General features: G+C 41.4%; 2 protein-coding genes across 2 annotated transcripts in view; one reads left to right on the top strand and one right to left on the bottom strand.

Annotated features, from left to right (window-relative positions):
- The window catches only part of LOC106535859 (neuron navigator 2), a gene marked incomplete at its 5' end in the record, with an annotated part of 32,339 nt that extends 17,731 nt beyond the window's left edge, over positions 1–14,608 (top strand). Inside the window, 17 exon segments of the mRNA XM_014032994.1 lie at positions 722–805; positions 919–1,042; positions 1,246–1,421; positions 3,215–3,223; positions 4,219–4,391; positions 4,491–4,644; positions 4,724–4,910; positions 6,040–6,140; positions 6,221–6,316; positions 6,458–6,632; positions 7,490–7,725; positions 7,957–8,108; positions 10,479–10,550; positions 10,652–10,848; positions 10,947–11,065; positions 11,658–11,858; positions 11,960–14,608. Coding sequence (XP_013888448.1) covers positions 722–805; positions 919–1,042; positions 1,246–1,421; positions 3,215–3,223; positions 4,219–4,391; positions 4,491–4,644; positions 4,724–4,910; positions 6,040–6,140; positions 6,221–6,316; positions 6,458–6,632; positions 7,490–7,725; positions 7,957–8,108; positions 10,479–10,550; positions 10,652–10,848; positions 10,947–11,065; positions 11,658–11,858; positions 11,960–12,085 — 2,382 coding nt within the window.
- Positions 14,609–14,810: 202 nt separating this feature from the next.
- dbx1b (developing brain homeobox 1b) lies at positions 14,811–17,780 on the bottom strand. The gene is made up of 4 exons (XM_014032995.1): positions 17,306–17,780; positions 17,093–17,194; positions 15,470–15,672; positions 14,811–15,335 (listed from the first exon to the last, which is right to left on the bottom strand). The coding sequence occupies exons 1-4, from the start codon at positions 17,676–17,678 to the stop codon at positions 15,051–15,053; spliced, it is 963 nt and encodes a 320-aa protein (XP_013888449.1). The 5' UTR covers positions 17,679–17,780; the 3' UTR covers positions 14,811–15,050.
- Positions 17,781–17,820: the final 40 nt, after the last annotated feature.

Genomic DNA, 17,820 nt, shown 5'->3' on the forward strand with positions numbered 1-17,820 from the left:
TTTTTAATCTTATCATTCTCTTTTGTTAAAGGCTCATTTCAGTTTAATGCTGGACGTTTTCAGATCAAATAGTGATATCTTTGTGCTTATCCTTGAATGCAATCCTTGATGACCAGTTTGAGTTCAGTGATATGTAAAAACAGCAGATGATCCCAGCATGTTCTGCTGTTTGGGTTTCTTCATGTTTGTTTCTTGATACAAGACTAACTTGAAGTCATGTTTGGGTTTTGGTCCCCAAGGTTGAAGCGGTTACGTCAACAGCTCTTGTGTTTTCTCATCTCATTCAGCCCTTCAGGTGGAGCAGCCTGTCCCTTTATTCACGGACGCTGCTGGTTCCCAGTGTTTTCCCTCCCTCATACTCTGCCCCACACAGCCGAGCTCATTTAGACGTATTCAGACTAGTTTCACTGTCAACAAACACACTTTCAGTTTATTATGTGCGCACCATAAATTAGCCATCTTCCTGCGGTTCACAACACAGAAAACTGGTTTGCCCTAAACTTTAATCTCTCCTCAAACAACAAACCATGAGCATGAGTCTTTTTGCTGGGATTTTAGGATTTGTTTTGAGAATACCAGATACCTGACAGCCTGACAGGTGAAACTTTAATAAAGTTGGCGAGTAAAGGTTTTGATCGTTTTAGTTTATATTTTTTAACTCATGTCTTAGAACCCAACATACTGTGCATCACATCTGWAAGTTACTTTTGTTTTCCCACAGGCTCACCTGGTGGCAGCGTTTGAGCAGAGTCTGGGCAACATGACCATCAGACTGAAGAGTCTCACTTTGACGGCAGAACAGAAGGTAAAAACAGCTCCTCGTGTTTCCTGAATAACTGATGGGTACGATGCATGAAACATGCTGAAAACACACGCAGCCGAATGGTCAGGTTTAACTCTGCCGTGTTCTCTGTGAAGGACTCTGAGCTGAATGAGCTGAGGAAGACCATCGAGCTGCTGAAGAAGCAGAACGCTGTCGCTCAGGCTGCCATCAATGGAGTCATTAACACCCCTGAACTCGTACCTAAAAGTGACCGAACAGGTACAAACGAACTACAATCATTTGCTTTAGCTAAGACTATTATGACAGTAAAAACTGTATTCAACATTTTCTTGTAAGAAACATTATTTTATTACAGAAAGTGGTCAATTTTTTAAGTTTCAGCTTGTCCAGAGGTTAACAGAATTCTTTAACCTAGAATTTAAAAAAGCACATAGATGTGAATCTGTTCTGTATCTCCTCAGGTGGCAGTAACAGCGCTCTTCAGCAGCAGCAGCAGAACCAGCAACCAGACCTGCGCATCAGGCGGCAGCACTCCTCTGACAGCGTCAGCAGCGTCGCCAGCGCCACCAGCCACTCCAGTGTGGGCTCCAACATGGATGCTGATGCTAAAAACAAGAAAAAGAACAAAAAGAACTGGGTAAGAGGCTGAAAACGGAATCGGTTGAAATGTGTGTGCTGACTTATTAACAAGCAGCGAGTCAGGACGCTGTCAGGGTTTGCTTTCCTCTTGACATTTTTGTGTTGGTGTCACAAATTTGCATTTTTCCCCAATCTAGCCCACTTTCACAGGGGATAAGGTGAATAACCAGGACTTTGCTCCACTATCTTGTAGAAAACAAATGACAGGTTTTGATTTGGTTCTTTGCAGATCATTAAAAATGTGATTTAATTTGACCAAAAGTGTTGGGTTTTTTCTATACATGATGCAAAGAACCTAATCAATGCCTGCTAGAAGGTGTGTAGTGTTTAAAGTAGCTCTTCTTTCACTACTAAACATAAAAACACAGACTTTACCTCAAGACATTAACTTTTTTCTTCTGTTATCGGAAGACATTTTTGTGCACCGGAGGACAAATCAAAGACGACGATGATGATGATGATGTATGGAACATTTGGTCCATATTCCTTCTTGTAGATTAAATCTGTTATTCCCTTGTGTTTGTTAGTTTCTTATCAGTATTTTATGTTTAAAGGGAAACTGCTCAATTAACACAGAACAAATGACCCTCCTGTATACAGGTCATAAAATTAGAATATCATGAAAGAGTTGGTTTATTTCAGTAATTCCATTCAAAAAGTGAAACTTGTATATTAAATTCACTCATTACACACAGACTGATATATTTTGAATGTTTATTTTGTTTACTTTTGATGACTATAACTGACAACTAATAAACCCCCCAAATTCAGTATGTCTGAAAATTAGAATATTCTGAAAAGGTTCAATATTAAAGACACCTGGTGCCACAATTTAAACAGCTAATTAACTCAAAATACCTGTAAAGGCCTTTAAATGGTCTCAGTCCAGTTCTGTAGGCGACACAATCATGAAGAAGACCGCTGACTTGTCTAAAAGATGACCGCTGAAACCTTGCACAAGGAGAGCCAGACACAAAAGGTCATTGCTAAAGAGGCTGGCTGTTCACAGAGCTCTGTGTTCAGGAACATTAATAAAGAGGTGAAGGGAAGGAAAAGACGTGGTAGAAAAAAGTGTACAAGCAGTAGAGTTAACCGCACCCTGGAGAGGACTGTGAAACAAAAGATGTGATACACCAAACCCAACAATTCAGAAGAGCTGAAGGCCACTATCAGAGTAACCTGGGCTCTCAGAACACCTGAGCAGTGCCAGCATGTTCATACTTTTCAGTTGGACAACATTCTAAAAATCTTTTATTTATTTATTTTTTGTATTGTTCTTAAATAATATTCTAATTTTCTGAGATACTGTATTTGGGGTTTTCAATCATTGTTAGTTTTAATCATCAAAACTAAAATAAATAATGTTTAAATTATATCATTCTGTGTGTAGTGAATGAATCGAAAATACAAGTTTCACTTTTTGAATGGAATTATTGAAATAAATTGACTTTTTCATAATATTCTGATTTTATGACCAGCTGTCAGTGTTTCTGTAGATGAGACCCCACAGGAACCCTGTTCCTGCAGGCGCTGCCCACACAGTGTGTGCGTAATGGGGAGAGTATAGGGGCTGCGTTAGTTGGATAGTGTCTAATATATCAAAGACCCTTGCTTTCATGGTGGTTGGGATGTAGATTTAACATGTAGCTGCCTGGAACTCAAATCAGCTCTAGGCTTATGGGGGTCRCTAGTTCAGTCCTTGTGCCTCAGAAACACATTAACACACCCGAGCCCACATGAACATGTGCCGTTTTGTCTCCCTGTCTTACTCTGCTTCGCTTCATATGGCAGGTCTATGAGGTAAGAGTGGTATGCTGTGTGAAATGAAAAAACAAAAACAAACGAAGTCTAACCCCTCCCACCACCCTGCACCTGCTGTAGGTTACTAACCTCAGTTCTTTTTTTCTCCTTCCACTGTTTTAGCCACCACTGTAGCGTCTGTCCTCTCCAGCACTGCTTCCCTGAAAACTGCTCTTATGACACTTGAGCTGGCTCTTTAAAAAAAACAAAAACTTATCTAAAACCCTCAGATAAAACAGGCATCCTTTCTAGTGAACAACTTAGAAAATCACAAACTAAATACTGTCAAAAGATTTGCGATTTTGTAGAAACAAAACCAACGTGCCTTTATTATAGTCAGTACTTTACTGAATAAAGCACAAACTTGCTTCAAGTATATTTTTGAACTGTTTGGATTTGCAAAATACCTATCTTGCTGAGTGTGCAGCACTTTCTATAGCTTTCTGATCATTTACAAGAAATCATCATTTCTCACACGTCTTTGATGTGTTAAACTTTATTTGACTGCAAATCCAATCCTGTTTCTTACAGATGTTTTATAGTTGCTTGAATTTAAATAAAAAGATAGTTAAACTATAAAAAAGTGGTTGTTGTTTTACCTTCCTTTAATATTTGTAAATTTATACACAGTACAATCTGGATACACTTGTGTGGGGAGACAGTTTTCCTTTAGCCGTTTAATAAAAACAAGGTAATTTGCTGTTATAGGATTTATTTGGACTGTTTTTTTCATAGATAATTAGACACAATAAAGAGGTACGTGGGCTAAAGGTAAACAGAATATCTTGCACTTTTGTGCTTTGAGCTGAAGCTCCAAGTCTGTCATAAGACACTACCCATAATTCCTTTTCTCCCTATGACTTGTGTTTTCTTTTTCTGCAGCAGTTTGTTGACACTTTCCCAGCACACCTTCCTTTTCTTCTCAGCCACTTTTAGCATCCTTTACTTACCTTCTTTTTTGACTTTATTATTATTATTTATTTTATTTTTTGCAGTTGCGGAGTTCTTTCAAACAAGCCTTCACCAAGAAGAAATCTCCCAAATCAGCCTCTTCTCATTCCGACATCGAGGAGATGACGGACTCGTCGCTGCCCTCCTCCCCTAAACTGCCTCACAACGGCACTTCAGCCACCGGCCACCTGCTCAGAAACACTCACTCCAACTCACTGTGAGCGTCTCCTGTGGTTGAACTCTTCTTTAATGGTCCCCGGCACAAACAACCTGCAGATTCTTGAAGTAAGTCTGTGAATTGTTTTTACTCCCTCAGGCTGTCTGAGTGTTTGGACAGCGAGGCGGAGACGGTGATGCAGCTGCGCAGTGAACTCAGGGAGAAGGAGATGAAGCTGACTGATATCCGTCTGGAGGCTCTCAGCTCCGCACATCAGCTGGACCAGCTCCGAGAGTCCATGAACCGCATGCAGGTCTGAAGATAAAGCACAGAATGTAAGAAGTGATCTAGACCTGTTTTGTTACTGACTAAGCTGCTTGTGTGTTTGACAGCTGGAGATCGAGAAGCTGAAGACGGAGAACGATCGTCTGAAGCTGGAGAGTCAGGGCAGCAGGACCGGCTCCCAGGTGTCCATCTCGTCTTCTCCTCCCCCTCACACACAGAGCCATGCTCCCGGACCGGCTCCTGGACTGTCTCAGCACAGCCTCAACCTCACCACCAGCGAGTCGACCAGCCTAGGTAAGACCTAACAGGTCCTACAGACTAACCGTCATGTCATCAACGGGACAAACTTCACAAAATAATCAGCTGTCATGACTTAATGGCTTAGTACAAACTTAACAGCATTCTGATAAATATTTAGAAAAAAAGTTGATTTGTTTAATTAGAAAAGCAGAATCTGAACAGTACCAGAACGTTTTATTAGGTCACTTGAAGTACTTAAAATATAAAAAGTTAAAGGTAACAGCTTTATATAAGAAAGTTGGCATAATGCACGTTTTGTCACATAACTGACATATTTTCTTTGGAACTTAGCTCAGCCAAATTGAAACAGGAATTGACATCAAAGGGGAACTTTTTAACAAAGAAAACTCTGTTTTTTGTTTATTGAAACAATATTATTTGATAGTGACTCAAAATAATTTAAATAAGTATTAAATTCTTCACTACTGTCTGTGTTGTTAGCAGTTGTAGCAAGGCTGTTTATATTCAGATGTTCCCCTTTGACATCACTTCCTGTTACTTCACATGCAAATATCTCAACAACTCCACCTCAGTGGCGTGAAACTGTTTTTGAAATTTTCTGATATCTTTTAAAATGCATTTATATTTACTGCAAAAAATTGATGTCATGAGTACTTTAAGCCTGACCTCCGAATCAGTCAGACATAAAAACCTTCCTCAAATTGAGGGATGAACCGGTGTTGACACGTAATGGCTAGCTTAGCAGATAACTCCTTTTAACTCAGATKTTTAGGCTGACTGTCGCAAAGACAAAATTGTTCCCATTTTTCTAATTAAAATAATAAATTTATACAAAATAACAGTTTGATTAACAAAATATTTTTTAGCACCAACAAGGCTATTTCTAAAGAGCTATTAACTGAAAAGTTGACGTAATGAACTGACAGATGGCGGATTTCTCAGGTCAAGGTTTTGTTGGAGATTTTGTTTCCTAAAAACCTGACTTTCAGATACTGTTCATCTACTGTTTAAGGATTCACATGTCGACTTTCTTTTAATTTTAGGCACCGTTTATAGAATATCCTGCAATTCTAGGGTCAAAAACCAAATAATTTAACATTTTCCTTCTTAAACATTACACAGAAAATGATGACTAATGTAAAACACTTTGTTGATCTGTCAGACATGCTGCTGGACGATACGGGTGGAGAGGGCGGGATGAGGAAGGAGGGGCGACACGTGAAGATCGTGGTCAGTCTGGATGAGTACAGCAAGTGGGAGGAGGTGAGGCCAGCTGAATTAGTTGGAAAATGTGGTGTTGTAAATGTGAGGTTTTCAACTTTGAAACCTGTTTTCTTTTACAGGAGGGCCAGTCTCGTCATTTTCTGATCGGCTGCATTGGTGTGAGTGGAAAAACTAAGTGGGACGTGTTGGATGGAGTGGTCCGACGCCTTTTTAAGGTAAACAAACATAAAGTTTACAATAATAACTGTAATAAAACCTACATCAGCCTCAGTCAAAATCACTTTTTAAATCTTTACAGAGAACATGCTTGCATTCATTTCAGCATCTTTTAAATGCTTAAGTTGTATCTGTTGCAGGAGTATATTACTCATGTGGACCCGGTGAGCCAGCTGGGCCTGAGCACTGACAGTGTGCAGGGTTACAACATTGGAGAAATCCATCGGCCCAGCAGCCCCAGCACGGCCAGCACGCCTGAACTGCTGCCCTGCGGCTACCTGGTGGGAGACAACACCATCAACATCCAGCTGAAAGGTCCGAAGACAGCTGCTCTGTTCTGGTTTAAATAAGCCAGGGTCGACCACTGCTAAAGGCAGTGTAGGCAAATGCTAAGGGCGCTGTTCATCTAAGGGGCACCACAAATGGGGAACAAAAAATGTATAAAAAAGTATCCTATGATGCAGTCAAGACTAATTACTGATGCTCAGTTTGTAAATAGAAATTAAATAAGGATAATGGAAGTTTCAGTTCTGATCGTTTTCAGTGTTGTACCTTCATAAAATACTGGTTTTATGTTGTAGTAATCCCAAGAGTTTAGTCAGATGTTCTTCAAATGGCTGGAAAACGCAGTTTTCAATGGAGCTTTTATCTTTTGAGTAGAACTAGATTTAATTTGGTATGTGAATGGAAGAAAATTTGTACACTTGTCAAGTTATACAGATTATTCATAATTTACATGGATCTTCCATCATTTTGCAAGTTATTTGGATGTATAGAGCAATCTCAGGGATTTTTTTCATGTTTTACGGATTTTTTCAAAAACTCAATTTCAAATTTATTTAAAATGCCTGTAGGACATTCAAAAAGCAATTAAAAACATCAAATATCCATCCAAATGGATTTTTGAGGATCATTATACAGGTAAATGTCTGAAGGGGTTTTCAGACATATATGTTAGTGAGATTTAGAAAATTGCACAGGGGGCACCACCTGAAACCTTGCTGAGGGTGCCAAATATGCTCAGGCCTACCCTGAAATAAGAACAAAGCAGATTAAAACTGGACAAGCACGTTAGAATGAATACAGTTCATAAATTTCAAACAGTCATAGGAAATTTGTAATCTCATTCCATGTATTTTTTAAAAAGTGACATGGTGTGTGTTTGTGTGTAGGTGCACACAGTGAAAGTGTGGACTCGCTGGTGTTTGACACGTTGATCCCGAAGCCCATGCTGCAGCGCTACATCTCCCTGCTGAAAGAGCACAGACGGGTCATCCTCTCTGGTCCGAGCGGTACAGGAAAGACCTACCTGGCCAATCAACTGTCTCAACACTTGCTGCAGCTGGAGGGCCGACCCTTGACCCCAAACGCTGTTGTTACTTTCAATGTGGACCACAAGTCCAGCAAAGTAAATAAACACTTCTATAATRCGTTGGCTTTCACCTCATAATGGTTTTAGTTTCCCTGCTGCACAAACTTAAAATGTGTTGTGTTGTTTAACCCTGAAACATTGTAAAACTGCACTGTTGTGGTTGCAGCAAATTCTTTTGGATAGACTTTGTGTCTTTTCAGAACTTATCAGAGCATCTTTGTGAAGGAGATTGTCTGTAGATAAACAAATCACTGCCTGTGTCTCCAGGAGCTCCGGCAGTACTTGTCAGGTTTGGCGCAGCAGTGCAGGGGGGTGTCTGGAGAAGAGGGCCCTCTGGTGGTCATTCTGGACAACCTCCACCATGTCAGCTCCCTGGGGGAGATCTTCAATGGTCTCTTCAACTGCAACTACCAGCACTGGTCAGTTCACACACATCCTTCAGTTGTATCTGTTTTTAATTGGTCCAAACTAACACTTATTACCAGAATAACATTTAGAACRGTTGCTGTTCCCATACCCAGTTTACCTACCTTCTGGGAGAAGAGAAAACACATAATTTAAAAAAAAAGTCTTGTTCCTTGAGAGAGTTCTGTCCTGAATAATAGACAAAGTTAGGGACATTACTGTGTCTAACAGATGTATCTTCATTTGTCTTTGTCATCCAGTCAGACTGTGTTTGCTAATAAAATCTATGCTGTGAAAACAAATTCCCTCACTGGGGATAATAAAGTCTAACAGTAAAACTGGTTAAATAAATTTAGATAGATGCATTTATCATTCATTACTTACGATGGAGTGTTAGGGCCACACAAGAAGATTTTTTTTAAATTACGAGAATAAAGTCAATATTACGACATTGAAGTCATATAAAAATAAAGTCATAATATTATGAGAATAAAGTCATAATATTACGACATTAAAGTCATAAAAATAAAGTCATATTATGTGAATACAGTCATAATATTACGAAATTAAAGTCATAATATTATGAGAATAAAGTCGTAAATTACGAGATTAAAATCATAATATTATGAGATTAAAGTCTTAATATTACGAGAAAAAAGTCATAATATTCTAGCCTTTACACAAAACAGCATGCAGTTACCACCACATTAAAATGAGGAATGTTGAGCAACTTGTTATTGCTTAAAATAAATAGTTAATCTTTTCGCACATTGGCATCAAATTATCAGTAGCAGGACTTGTAAATTGTGCAAAAGACTATATGATAAACTGAAACCGTATTGTAATTAATGGATGCATTGACAGAAATTCGTCACATAGCTAATTTGGCTGAAAGTATATTAATCTAACAGTGACCCAAGTCATCGTGGACTACTTTATAAACACAGAGACATGGCTGTACACAGCAGGTGTTTGGAAAACAAGGAGGAACTGGGGAATGGAAAATGGATACGTCATATAAGATTATGACTTTATTCTCGTAATATGGCTTTAATGGTCAGAGGGTCCYGTGCCGCCCGAGTATGGCAGCCTRGCCTCTGTCAGTGTGCCCCAGGTCAGCTGTGGCTACAATTGTAGTTTGCCATCATCAGTGTGTGAATGTGAGTGTGCGTGGGTGAATGTCTGTAGTGTGAAGCGCTTTGAGTGTCCTGGATGGATCGAAAGGCTCTATATAAGTACAGTCCATTTACCATTTAATCTCGTAAAATTATGACTTTATTTTCATAAAATTACGACTATAATCTTGTAATAATAATTTAAAAAATCTTGTTGTGTGGCCCTAATACTCCGTTGTAATTTCTGATACAGAATGAACGTGGAAAAATTTATATATATGTATAGAGTATAAGTCACTCCAGAGTACTATGTGTATCAGTCAAAAAACACATCATGAAGAGGGAAAAAAACAACAAGCTGCACCTGACGAGGAGTCACATTTATTTAGAAATATATTCGACAAAGTCTAAGAACAGACATTTAATCTGGAATAACACACAGAACCTGAGATGCCGAATAACTTTAATTAACATAAGAAACCATCGAGTCCACCATTCCACATCATTAGCTTAGCTTTAGTTTCTTCGGTGCAGGAAGAGAAACCTCTGCTTTTTTTTCACCGGTACAGGTGCAACATAACATATACTGTAGTTGTTACATGCCTAGAGTGCCCTCTCCTGGATGCAGACTGTAGTGTTTACTCCTTGGTTCCTGTCAGTCAGTCTGAACTAAAAAAATCTGTTAAAAATGTGTCATGAAGAGGAAAAAGCCATAGATAAGTTGCTCCACAACATAAGTCACAGGACCAGCCAAACTATGAAAAAAAAGTGTGACTTACAGTCTGGAAAATATTGTATGTGATTGACTGGTTGACTCAAGGTTTCCTCTTTTTAATCTGTTCTAAAAAGTTATAACAGACAGAATCAGAGGCAACTGAGCTGAGACTGAGTTCATTTCTCATGAGGTTTTTTTTTTCATTTGAAAACTGAAAGAGTTTTAGCAGTAATGATGTGTTGATACCTTTCAGTTTTAAACTGAGAATGGTCCTTAGATATTATTATTATTATTATTATCAGTCATGTTTACCATGATTCAATTCAATTCAATTCAAAAATACTTTATTGATCCCAGAGGGAAATTAGGGAGTGATGTGTGCGACTGTCAGGCTGCACCATTATATCGTAGTATTTCCAGTCCCACACTTTGTAAGTGTAAACAAGAGTCCAGCCGGTAACTTTCTCAAATTTTACAATTTTATGTGACATGTTCAGTGATTTAATGTCCTCATGTTGCCTCAAAAATTCTGAATATTTTATTTTGTTTTTTAGCCCTTACATTATCGGCACCATGAGCCAAGCTACGTCATCGGCCCCTAACCTGCAGCTTCACCACAACTTCAGGTAAACTGCTACTTTCTTCCACTTTAAACATGGTCTTACGAAGGAATACTTCACTTTTTACTTATTAGTTGAATACTGAGAGACCTGTGTTTTCTAAAAAGGTGGGTCCTGTGTGCCAACCACATGGAGCCAGTGAAAGGATTTCTCGGTCGCCACCTGAGGAGGAAGCTGATTGAGATGGAAATCGGCAGCCGGACGCGCAGCACGGAGCTGGTAAAGATCATCGACTGGGTTCCACGGGTTTGGCACCACCTCAACCGCTTCCTGGAGAGTCACAGCTCCTCTGATGTCACCATCGGTGAGGAAGCCTTACAGCAGAGAAGAGAAATCCATAAACTTTCACAAAACACAGACGCAAACTAACACCTCTTTACTTCTTGGCTCCGTAACACGCAGGACCTCGTCTCTTTCTGTCATGTCCCATGGATGTGGAGGGATCCAGGGTTTGGTTCACTGACCTCTGGAATTACTCCATTATCCCCTACATGCTTGAGGCTGTACGCGAGGGACTGCAGGTAACTGCAAGGAGTTTTGTTGGTGACTATAGTCTGTTGTTTGTTTTTTTTTTCTTTCAGTGGTAACTCACTGAAACAGCATCCTCAGTTTTTTTTTATACCAATAAATGTGGCTAAAAATTAATTAACATAAAAATAGTGGAACAGCTCAGTTTTGCTTTACTAAATTACCAGAGCTATATTGATCATTGACAAATAAATTAATTACTTCTCCCAATAAGTGTGTTTCAACATGATTTAATGAGACAGAATTTGTAACATTCAGGTTATCAGTGAAAGGAACGGTGAGGTGAAAAAAAAGATCAAAGGAAAAAACTTTTCTGCAAATAACTTCAATCTTGAAAACTAACAGTTAAAAAATTTGTTATTCTCATATTTTCACCTACAACAGTTGTAGATGGTTTAGCCTTAGCTAATATCACAATAAAAATCATCAAAATCCACATTAAAGTGCAGATACTACTAAAAAGAAATAAAATTATTCCAGCCTAATTTGTATGCAAAAAATAAAATAAAAAAACAAATTCAAAGGTTTTCATCAGATTCTCTTGGATAAAACCAAAGCGTGGTTTGACTTGTTTTTTTCCCTCAGCTGTACGGCCGCAGGGCAGCGTGGGAGGACCCAGCAGCCTGGGTGATCGACACCTACCCCTGGTCATCATCTCCACCTCAAGGGGACTGGCCCCCACTGCTGCAGCTGCGCCCCGAAGACGTGGGCTTCGATGGCTACTCGGCGCCAAGAGAAGGAGCCAGGAAGGAGCTGCCGCAGAGTGACAGTGACGCAGACCCGCTGGTGACTAAAACAAACGCACCCTCCCTGTAATCGTGTGCTGACCTCCCTGTCCCTGTAAGCACAGCCATCAGCTCCCCTCTGACTCCTGTTTCCGCCCACAGATGAACATGCTGATGCGTCTGAAAGAAGCGGCGACGTCATCGAGCCCGCAGAGCTACGACAGCGACTCCAACAGCAACAGTCACCATGATGACATCCTGGACTCTTCGCTGGAGTCAACATTGTGATACTTTCAAAACTTTTTTTATTATTTCAAAAGAACATTTTAAAACTTTTCTCAAGGTGAGAATTTTGAAAATAGATTTTTTTTGTGTGTGGGGAGGGGGCACAAAATGTAGCCGCCTTGATTTGGGTGCAGGTAACCCAAATATGTAGGAGGAGAAAAAAATCCCAACAGCATTTCTGTAAGAGAGCAACAAACATTTCTAGAGCACTGCCTTTTATTTCCTTCACCACTGTGGCCCGTGGCTCCTTTATCAGGAAGCTAACGTCTATTGCAGACAGACAGAAGCACACCTTCTGTTGCTGAGGCGTCATCGTCATCATCATCATCATCGGTTTACTTAAACACCAGCCAGGTGGTCTTCATCCTCCACTGAGCTGCCAAATCGTCCCCTCAGCACGAAGTTCAGCTTCCTGCACAGCTGCATGGCTCCAGAGCGTCCTGCAGGTGGCGATGCAGTGACGTTCCCTGGAACAGTGAAGAGGAGTGACCTGCTGCAGGATGGATGAACATCCACGGCTCAGTTTGACTGTTTGTGGATAAAACGAGCTAAAATGAATGTTGGGACCATCGGCAATCTGTTCTCATTTCCAAAAACCACTTTTTTTTAATTCTTCAAATGTGTCAAAGTCAGCATATATCAGTTATTATTCTGGTCCCTCACCAAGTTCCTGTCAGTTCCATCTAAACGGACTGTTTCTGCTTTTACATTGTAGCAAAACTGCCACCATATTAGTGATGAACTCCCGCCAGATGTAACTAATAAGTGTTCACTTGCCACAGACTGGGTTTTCTTGTTCACATTTAACATTAGGTGCCCTGAGATGGCATTAATTTTTTTATTTTTTATTTTTTTATTTTATTATTTTGTGCTGGAGAAATCAAACTGTGAGCTAAAGCCTTGTAAATGAGCTCACGGCCATCCCAAAACTTGACCTTTCATGTCACGGCTTGCCAAATTTACTAAACCTGGTACTTCTGGTTTAACTAACGGCAGCAACAGAGATCGCACAGAAACTACAGAGTTCTACTCAGAACTTAGCACAAGTTTTTTTACAGCTCGTTCACGTCAAAACAAACACAACTAACCCTTAAAGTACATAAAAAATAACTTTAAACAAGAACAATATCTACCTGGTGAAGCTGTCTGTTATGGAAATGGTTGACTGATAATAATCACTTTGGTGAAGTTTATCCTTTTCACACATTTTCATGCAGTTTACCAAACAYCATCTCTTGAAAAAAACAAACAAACTTCCATGTTCTTTCTCATTAAGAAATTTTTAATTTTTTTATTTTTTTATTTTTGGCCCACGCAGGCTGTTGTAGCACAATTCTCCTTTTGGTGCTGGACTTAATCTTAAACATTGCCTTACGCTTTTTTACCAGACTAGGTGCATTAGCTGATTACCAGTAGTTCATTGAAGCGGCTGTAAATGTAACAGGGCTCAGAGTCGACCGTCCTCGGAGCCGCTGCAGTGGTCCAGGACCACCGTTGACCTCTCATATCAATCACCGACGCCGTGAGGTTGAAAAGATGTGACTGAGAAAGCGGTGCTTTTTGTTTTCTTTGTTTTTTTTTAATTATTATTTTGCATGAGTGACCCGATGTTAAGAAGACTGTAAATATTTTTCAACTGCTTGAATGAAAAGAGAAAAAAAAATATGTGTTTTGGTGCTTGAAATCAGGGCCCTTTTGTGGGTGGAGAGAAAAGGAAAAGATGTTTTTATCATCTTTTAATTCTGCTTTGCTATATTTTGATTGTGTGAACAAAAGTTATAACATGTTGAACAAGTTAAGTGGAAACTAATATTAAAGCTGCTTTGTTAATATAATTAAGAGTTATAAAGGTACTTGTGATTAAATGATCATGAAAATTTTTGCAACTTTAAATGGTCCTTTTTTAAAAAAAATAAAAAAAGATGTAATCCTTGAAGCCTTTCTTCAGAAAAGGGCAGGTAGATGTTTAAAGTCAGAGAAAAGTGGTCCTTTCAARGTGTTTCTCACTGATCCTATGCAACCTTCATTCTGACCCAGATATTACAGCTGAATGTGTCGTTTCCAGCAGTTTTGAGCAACATTTCAAATGTTTTGCATGACGCCAAATTTCTCACCCGTGTGTGTTTGTTCCCCTAACGCTCACCTGCTTCGGTCTTTTTCAAGCACAAAGAGTAAAAATCCTGTCCGTCTGTGGAACGCCTGCTCTGAGGTGTGAATGTTTGAAGCATTTTTGTTCCTCATAAACCCAACYAATGTTTAGCTTTCGTAGCCATGTACATTTCTTTTTATATGTAACATAGCTTTGTAAATAGTTTGATCGTCTCGCAGGATTTTTATGACCTTTTTCTAGCCGATTTGGTACAATACTTGAATCTGAGGTATTTTGTGTAAGGTCTCTTCACACCAGAGAAAACCATGTGGTTTGTAAAGTGTCTGTCCACCCGGGGGCTRGCAGAATTGAATCTATCACTGTACTAGTCTTAAGTTATTGTGATTCAATAAATTTATTAATTATTTATAACTGAACCTTGTTCATTGTTTGATTTAAAAGCACACACACACATTTCACTTGGAACATTTTTTTTCACATTTTATTTGGTGTTTGTACAAAAAGTGAGATATACATATATACAGCACATAATACAGCATACTTATAAATTAAAAAATAACTACTTTTTTTTCATAAACAGCTTTTCAATACGGCTAAAGTAACTTAATATTATTGGCATTTAATTTCCATACAAAATTGTACAAAATACTGTACATTTGAGCAAAGCTGTGCAAAACAGCAAAATGTGTCACTGAATCAGAACCCGTCCAGCCCAGCATCACCAACTTTTATTTTATGCTTATATTTTAGGTTGGGACTTTTTATGAGTTCTTGTGTCAGGGAGCAGCTTTTTTTTTTACACAATCTGGTCACAGTCAGATAAAAACGGCATTCAATAAATCTGAATCATCAAATAAATTAAGATACTGTTATTTCCTCTTCGTCCGACTCTGAGAAGTCTGAGTGCTTACTGGAAAGAGATGGAGAAGAAACGCCGCATCCTGCCGCCCTCATCCGGTCTCTTCTGAACTCTTCCTCCTCCTCTTCCTCCTCGGCGGAGGACTTCTTGCCCACGTCGCTCAGGTCCGGGTGTGGGTTGGCTTTGGTGGGCAGCGTCTGTTCCCGACACCCGCCGGATGACAGCAGCTCTCGCTCCTTGGAGTTCCTCCACTTCATCCTCCGGTTCTGAAACCAGATTTTCACCTGCAGACAGGGTGAAGTGGGGGGAAAGACATTGAGTGGGAATGTTCTGCGTTAGGGGGGCGCAGCAGAGCGCYCAAGGGTATCTTTACGCACAAATTACGCACGGCAGATTTGGCTGTCAGGGGAAGTTTTACCTGGGAGTCTTTCAGGCCCAGTTTCGAGGCCAGTTTTTTCCTGTCGGGCTTGCTGATGTATTTCTGTTTTTGGAACATTTTCTCCAAGGCTTTGCGCTGGATGTCGGAGAACACCGCCCTCCTCAGCATCCCTCTGCGGGGTTTCCCTCTGGCGGCCAGTGGCCACGAGAAAGTCCCGGGGATGGGAACAACGGAGGAAGATGCTGCAAAACAAAGTTGATGAATAAGCAAGCTTCTCCAAACTCTCCTATGTAGTGACAACAACATTAAACCTATGGGCTTTAAAACGGCTTGGATATCAAGTTCTCTGGTTTCAAACTGAGCAATAACGTCTCAGTTTGGAGTGAAARGGCACGAGGTGACTAATTAGCACATTGGCCGCTCCTCAGCCGCATTGGTATGGTAAAGAGGTAGCGAGCCCTTAAAGGAGCCCTGTGAGGGCGGACAGAGGAGTTAATAAACCGTGAACGGTAATTGTGTAGTAATGAACTAACGCAGAAAAGACTCTGGACAGGCGGCGAAGGCCATATATTACCGCAACAAAAGGAGATTTACACTTTCAAACTAAACACAACTGCATACCAGAATACTGATGGCCGGCGGGGGGAGCGAGGAGGAGCAGGGAATGGAGCATTTTCTCCCCCCACCTCCTCCTCCTCCTCCTCCTTGCCCTCAAATCATTTTCATTAAATGAACACGAAAAGCTTTTCAGGACGCTGGAGTTGTTTTGTTGAGGCTTTCAGCAGAGCTCATGAAAAGACTCCATCTCCATTATGATTTGTCTGAATGAAAGCCCGGACTAACGACTTTATAGACTTTTCTAAGGGATTATTCTTTATTTCAACTCGTTCCTTGGCTTGGTTAGAGAATACAGGAACGTTTAGGGCACAGGGGTAAAGGGAGAGGGGGGTGTCAGTGGTGACCACATCTTGAAGCGGGGAGCAGAAAGCCCCCTGGTTTTTTCCCAGGTGGGACAGTGAAAGTTGCGGAGCGCGACACCTCACCTCCCTGCAGCGTGATGACCGGACTTCCTGGCCGCTGTGGCTGCTCTGCGGCCGCGGCACAGTCCGGAACAACGACGCACCATGTGGTCTTGTGAGAAGATTGAAAAGTCTCAATAGCGCCTAATGGGGAAATTAGTGCATGACTGGTTCACGCCTTTGGCCCGCCTGGTAAAAGTCACTCTCCTGGGCATGTGGGTGGTTCACCCGGTGGGAGCTGACCACATTGGTCACGGTGCTGAGGGGTGGTGGTGGGGGGCTTTGTTGCTGCCAGAGCGGCCTGGTGGTCCCCCCTCTTCCACCCCAGGCCCTGTGGGAAAAACGGAGGGCCGGGGAAATGCCAGAACGCCCCCAATGGGAAGCAGGGGGACCATAACTCGCTACCCCGCCTCAAATTTAGAGCGTGACGATTTGGGATAATTGGTTAATTAGGGGGTGGGTGGGTTGGCCCTGGCAGGGGCCAGAGCCAGCGGTCCCTATTAATAAGACAGTGATTTCTTCGTTTCTYGCTGTTTGACCCTCCTTTTCTTCTTCTTTTCCAGCTCAGATATATGACAGCAGTGGTTTACATTTAAATGCAATTAGGACAGAATTATAAGGAGCGTGAAGGAGCTGCACCCACCTGGTAAATAAGGTGTTCTGAATAAGGGGTGGAAGGTCCCGTCAAAGCAGGGGACAGGGAAGGTCTTGGACTGCAAGCTGTGGATTGCAGGCGGGGGGGATGCTGTTGTGGGGTGGAGGAGAGAAGCATCACAAATATTCAGATTATTCCTGGACGAGAGGAGGAAACAAACTATTCAAAGTGAAACCAAACAAAAGTGACGTCATCACTCACCCGTCTTTGGTGATGGCGCGAGGATGGCGCTCACTCCGAATTTGAGAAAACTTGCATCCTTGCCGCTCGGCACGGAGGTCTTGGGCGAGCAGGAGTCGCGCGTCGCCGCGGGGGCGGCCGGTGCGCGCTCCGCGGCGGCTCCGTTGAAGGACGCGGTGGTCGTGGTGACGGGGGCCAGGGAGCCGCTCGCCGGCTGCAGCGTCCGGCTTAGGAAGGCGGCGGGGCGACTTATCCGGAGCAAGTCCTCCACCAGGAAGCTGGAGTGGCTCTGGAAGGCGGCGGGCAGAGTCTGGTGCAGCGGGAGAGCCGCGGCGGGCCGGTACAGACCCGGGTAGAGGGCGGGCGGCGCGAGGACACCGGGGATCATCATCATCCCAGCTTTTAGGTCAGAGGGGCCAAAAACAAACAAAAAAAGTCCAAATATTCTCCGTGTGTCAGCTGAGAGGGAATCAGTCGTGTGTGGCTGCTAAAGGCTCTGGCTTCCTCACTCTGGGGAGAAGAGTTTTATAGTAACC

The sequence above is a fragment of the Austrofundulus limnaeus genome, unplaced genomic scaffold (assembly GCF_001266775.1).
Source record: "Austrofundulus limnaeus strain Quisiro unplaced genomic scaffold, Austrofundulus_limnaeus-1.0 Scaffold1594, whole genome shotgun sequence".
In the NCBI taxonomy this organism is placed as follows: domain Eukaryota; kingdom Metazoa; phylum Chordata; class Actinopteri; order Cyprinodontiformes; family Rivulidae; genus Austrofundulus; species Austrofundulus limnaeus.

Coding starts and splice junctions, on each gene's coding strand:
- dbx1b (XM_014032995.1), bottom strand. CDS start 17,678: ATGATGATGATCCCCGGTGTCCTCGCGCCGCCCGCCCTCTACCCGGGT. Junction 17,195..17,305: donor CGCGCCATCACCAAAGACGG/GTGAGTGATGAC, acceptor ACCCCACAACAG/CATCCCCCCCGCCTGCAATC. Junction 15,673..17,092: donor CAGAACACCTTATTTACCAG/GTGGGTGCAGCT, acceptor TTTGTTTTGCAG/CATCTTCCTCCGTTGTTCCC.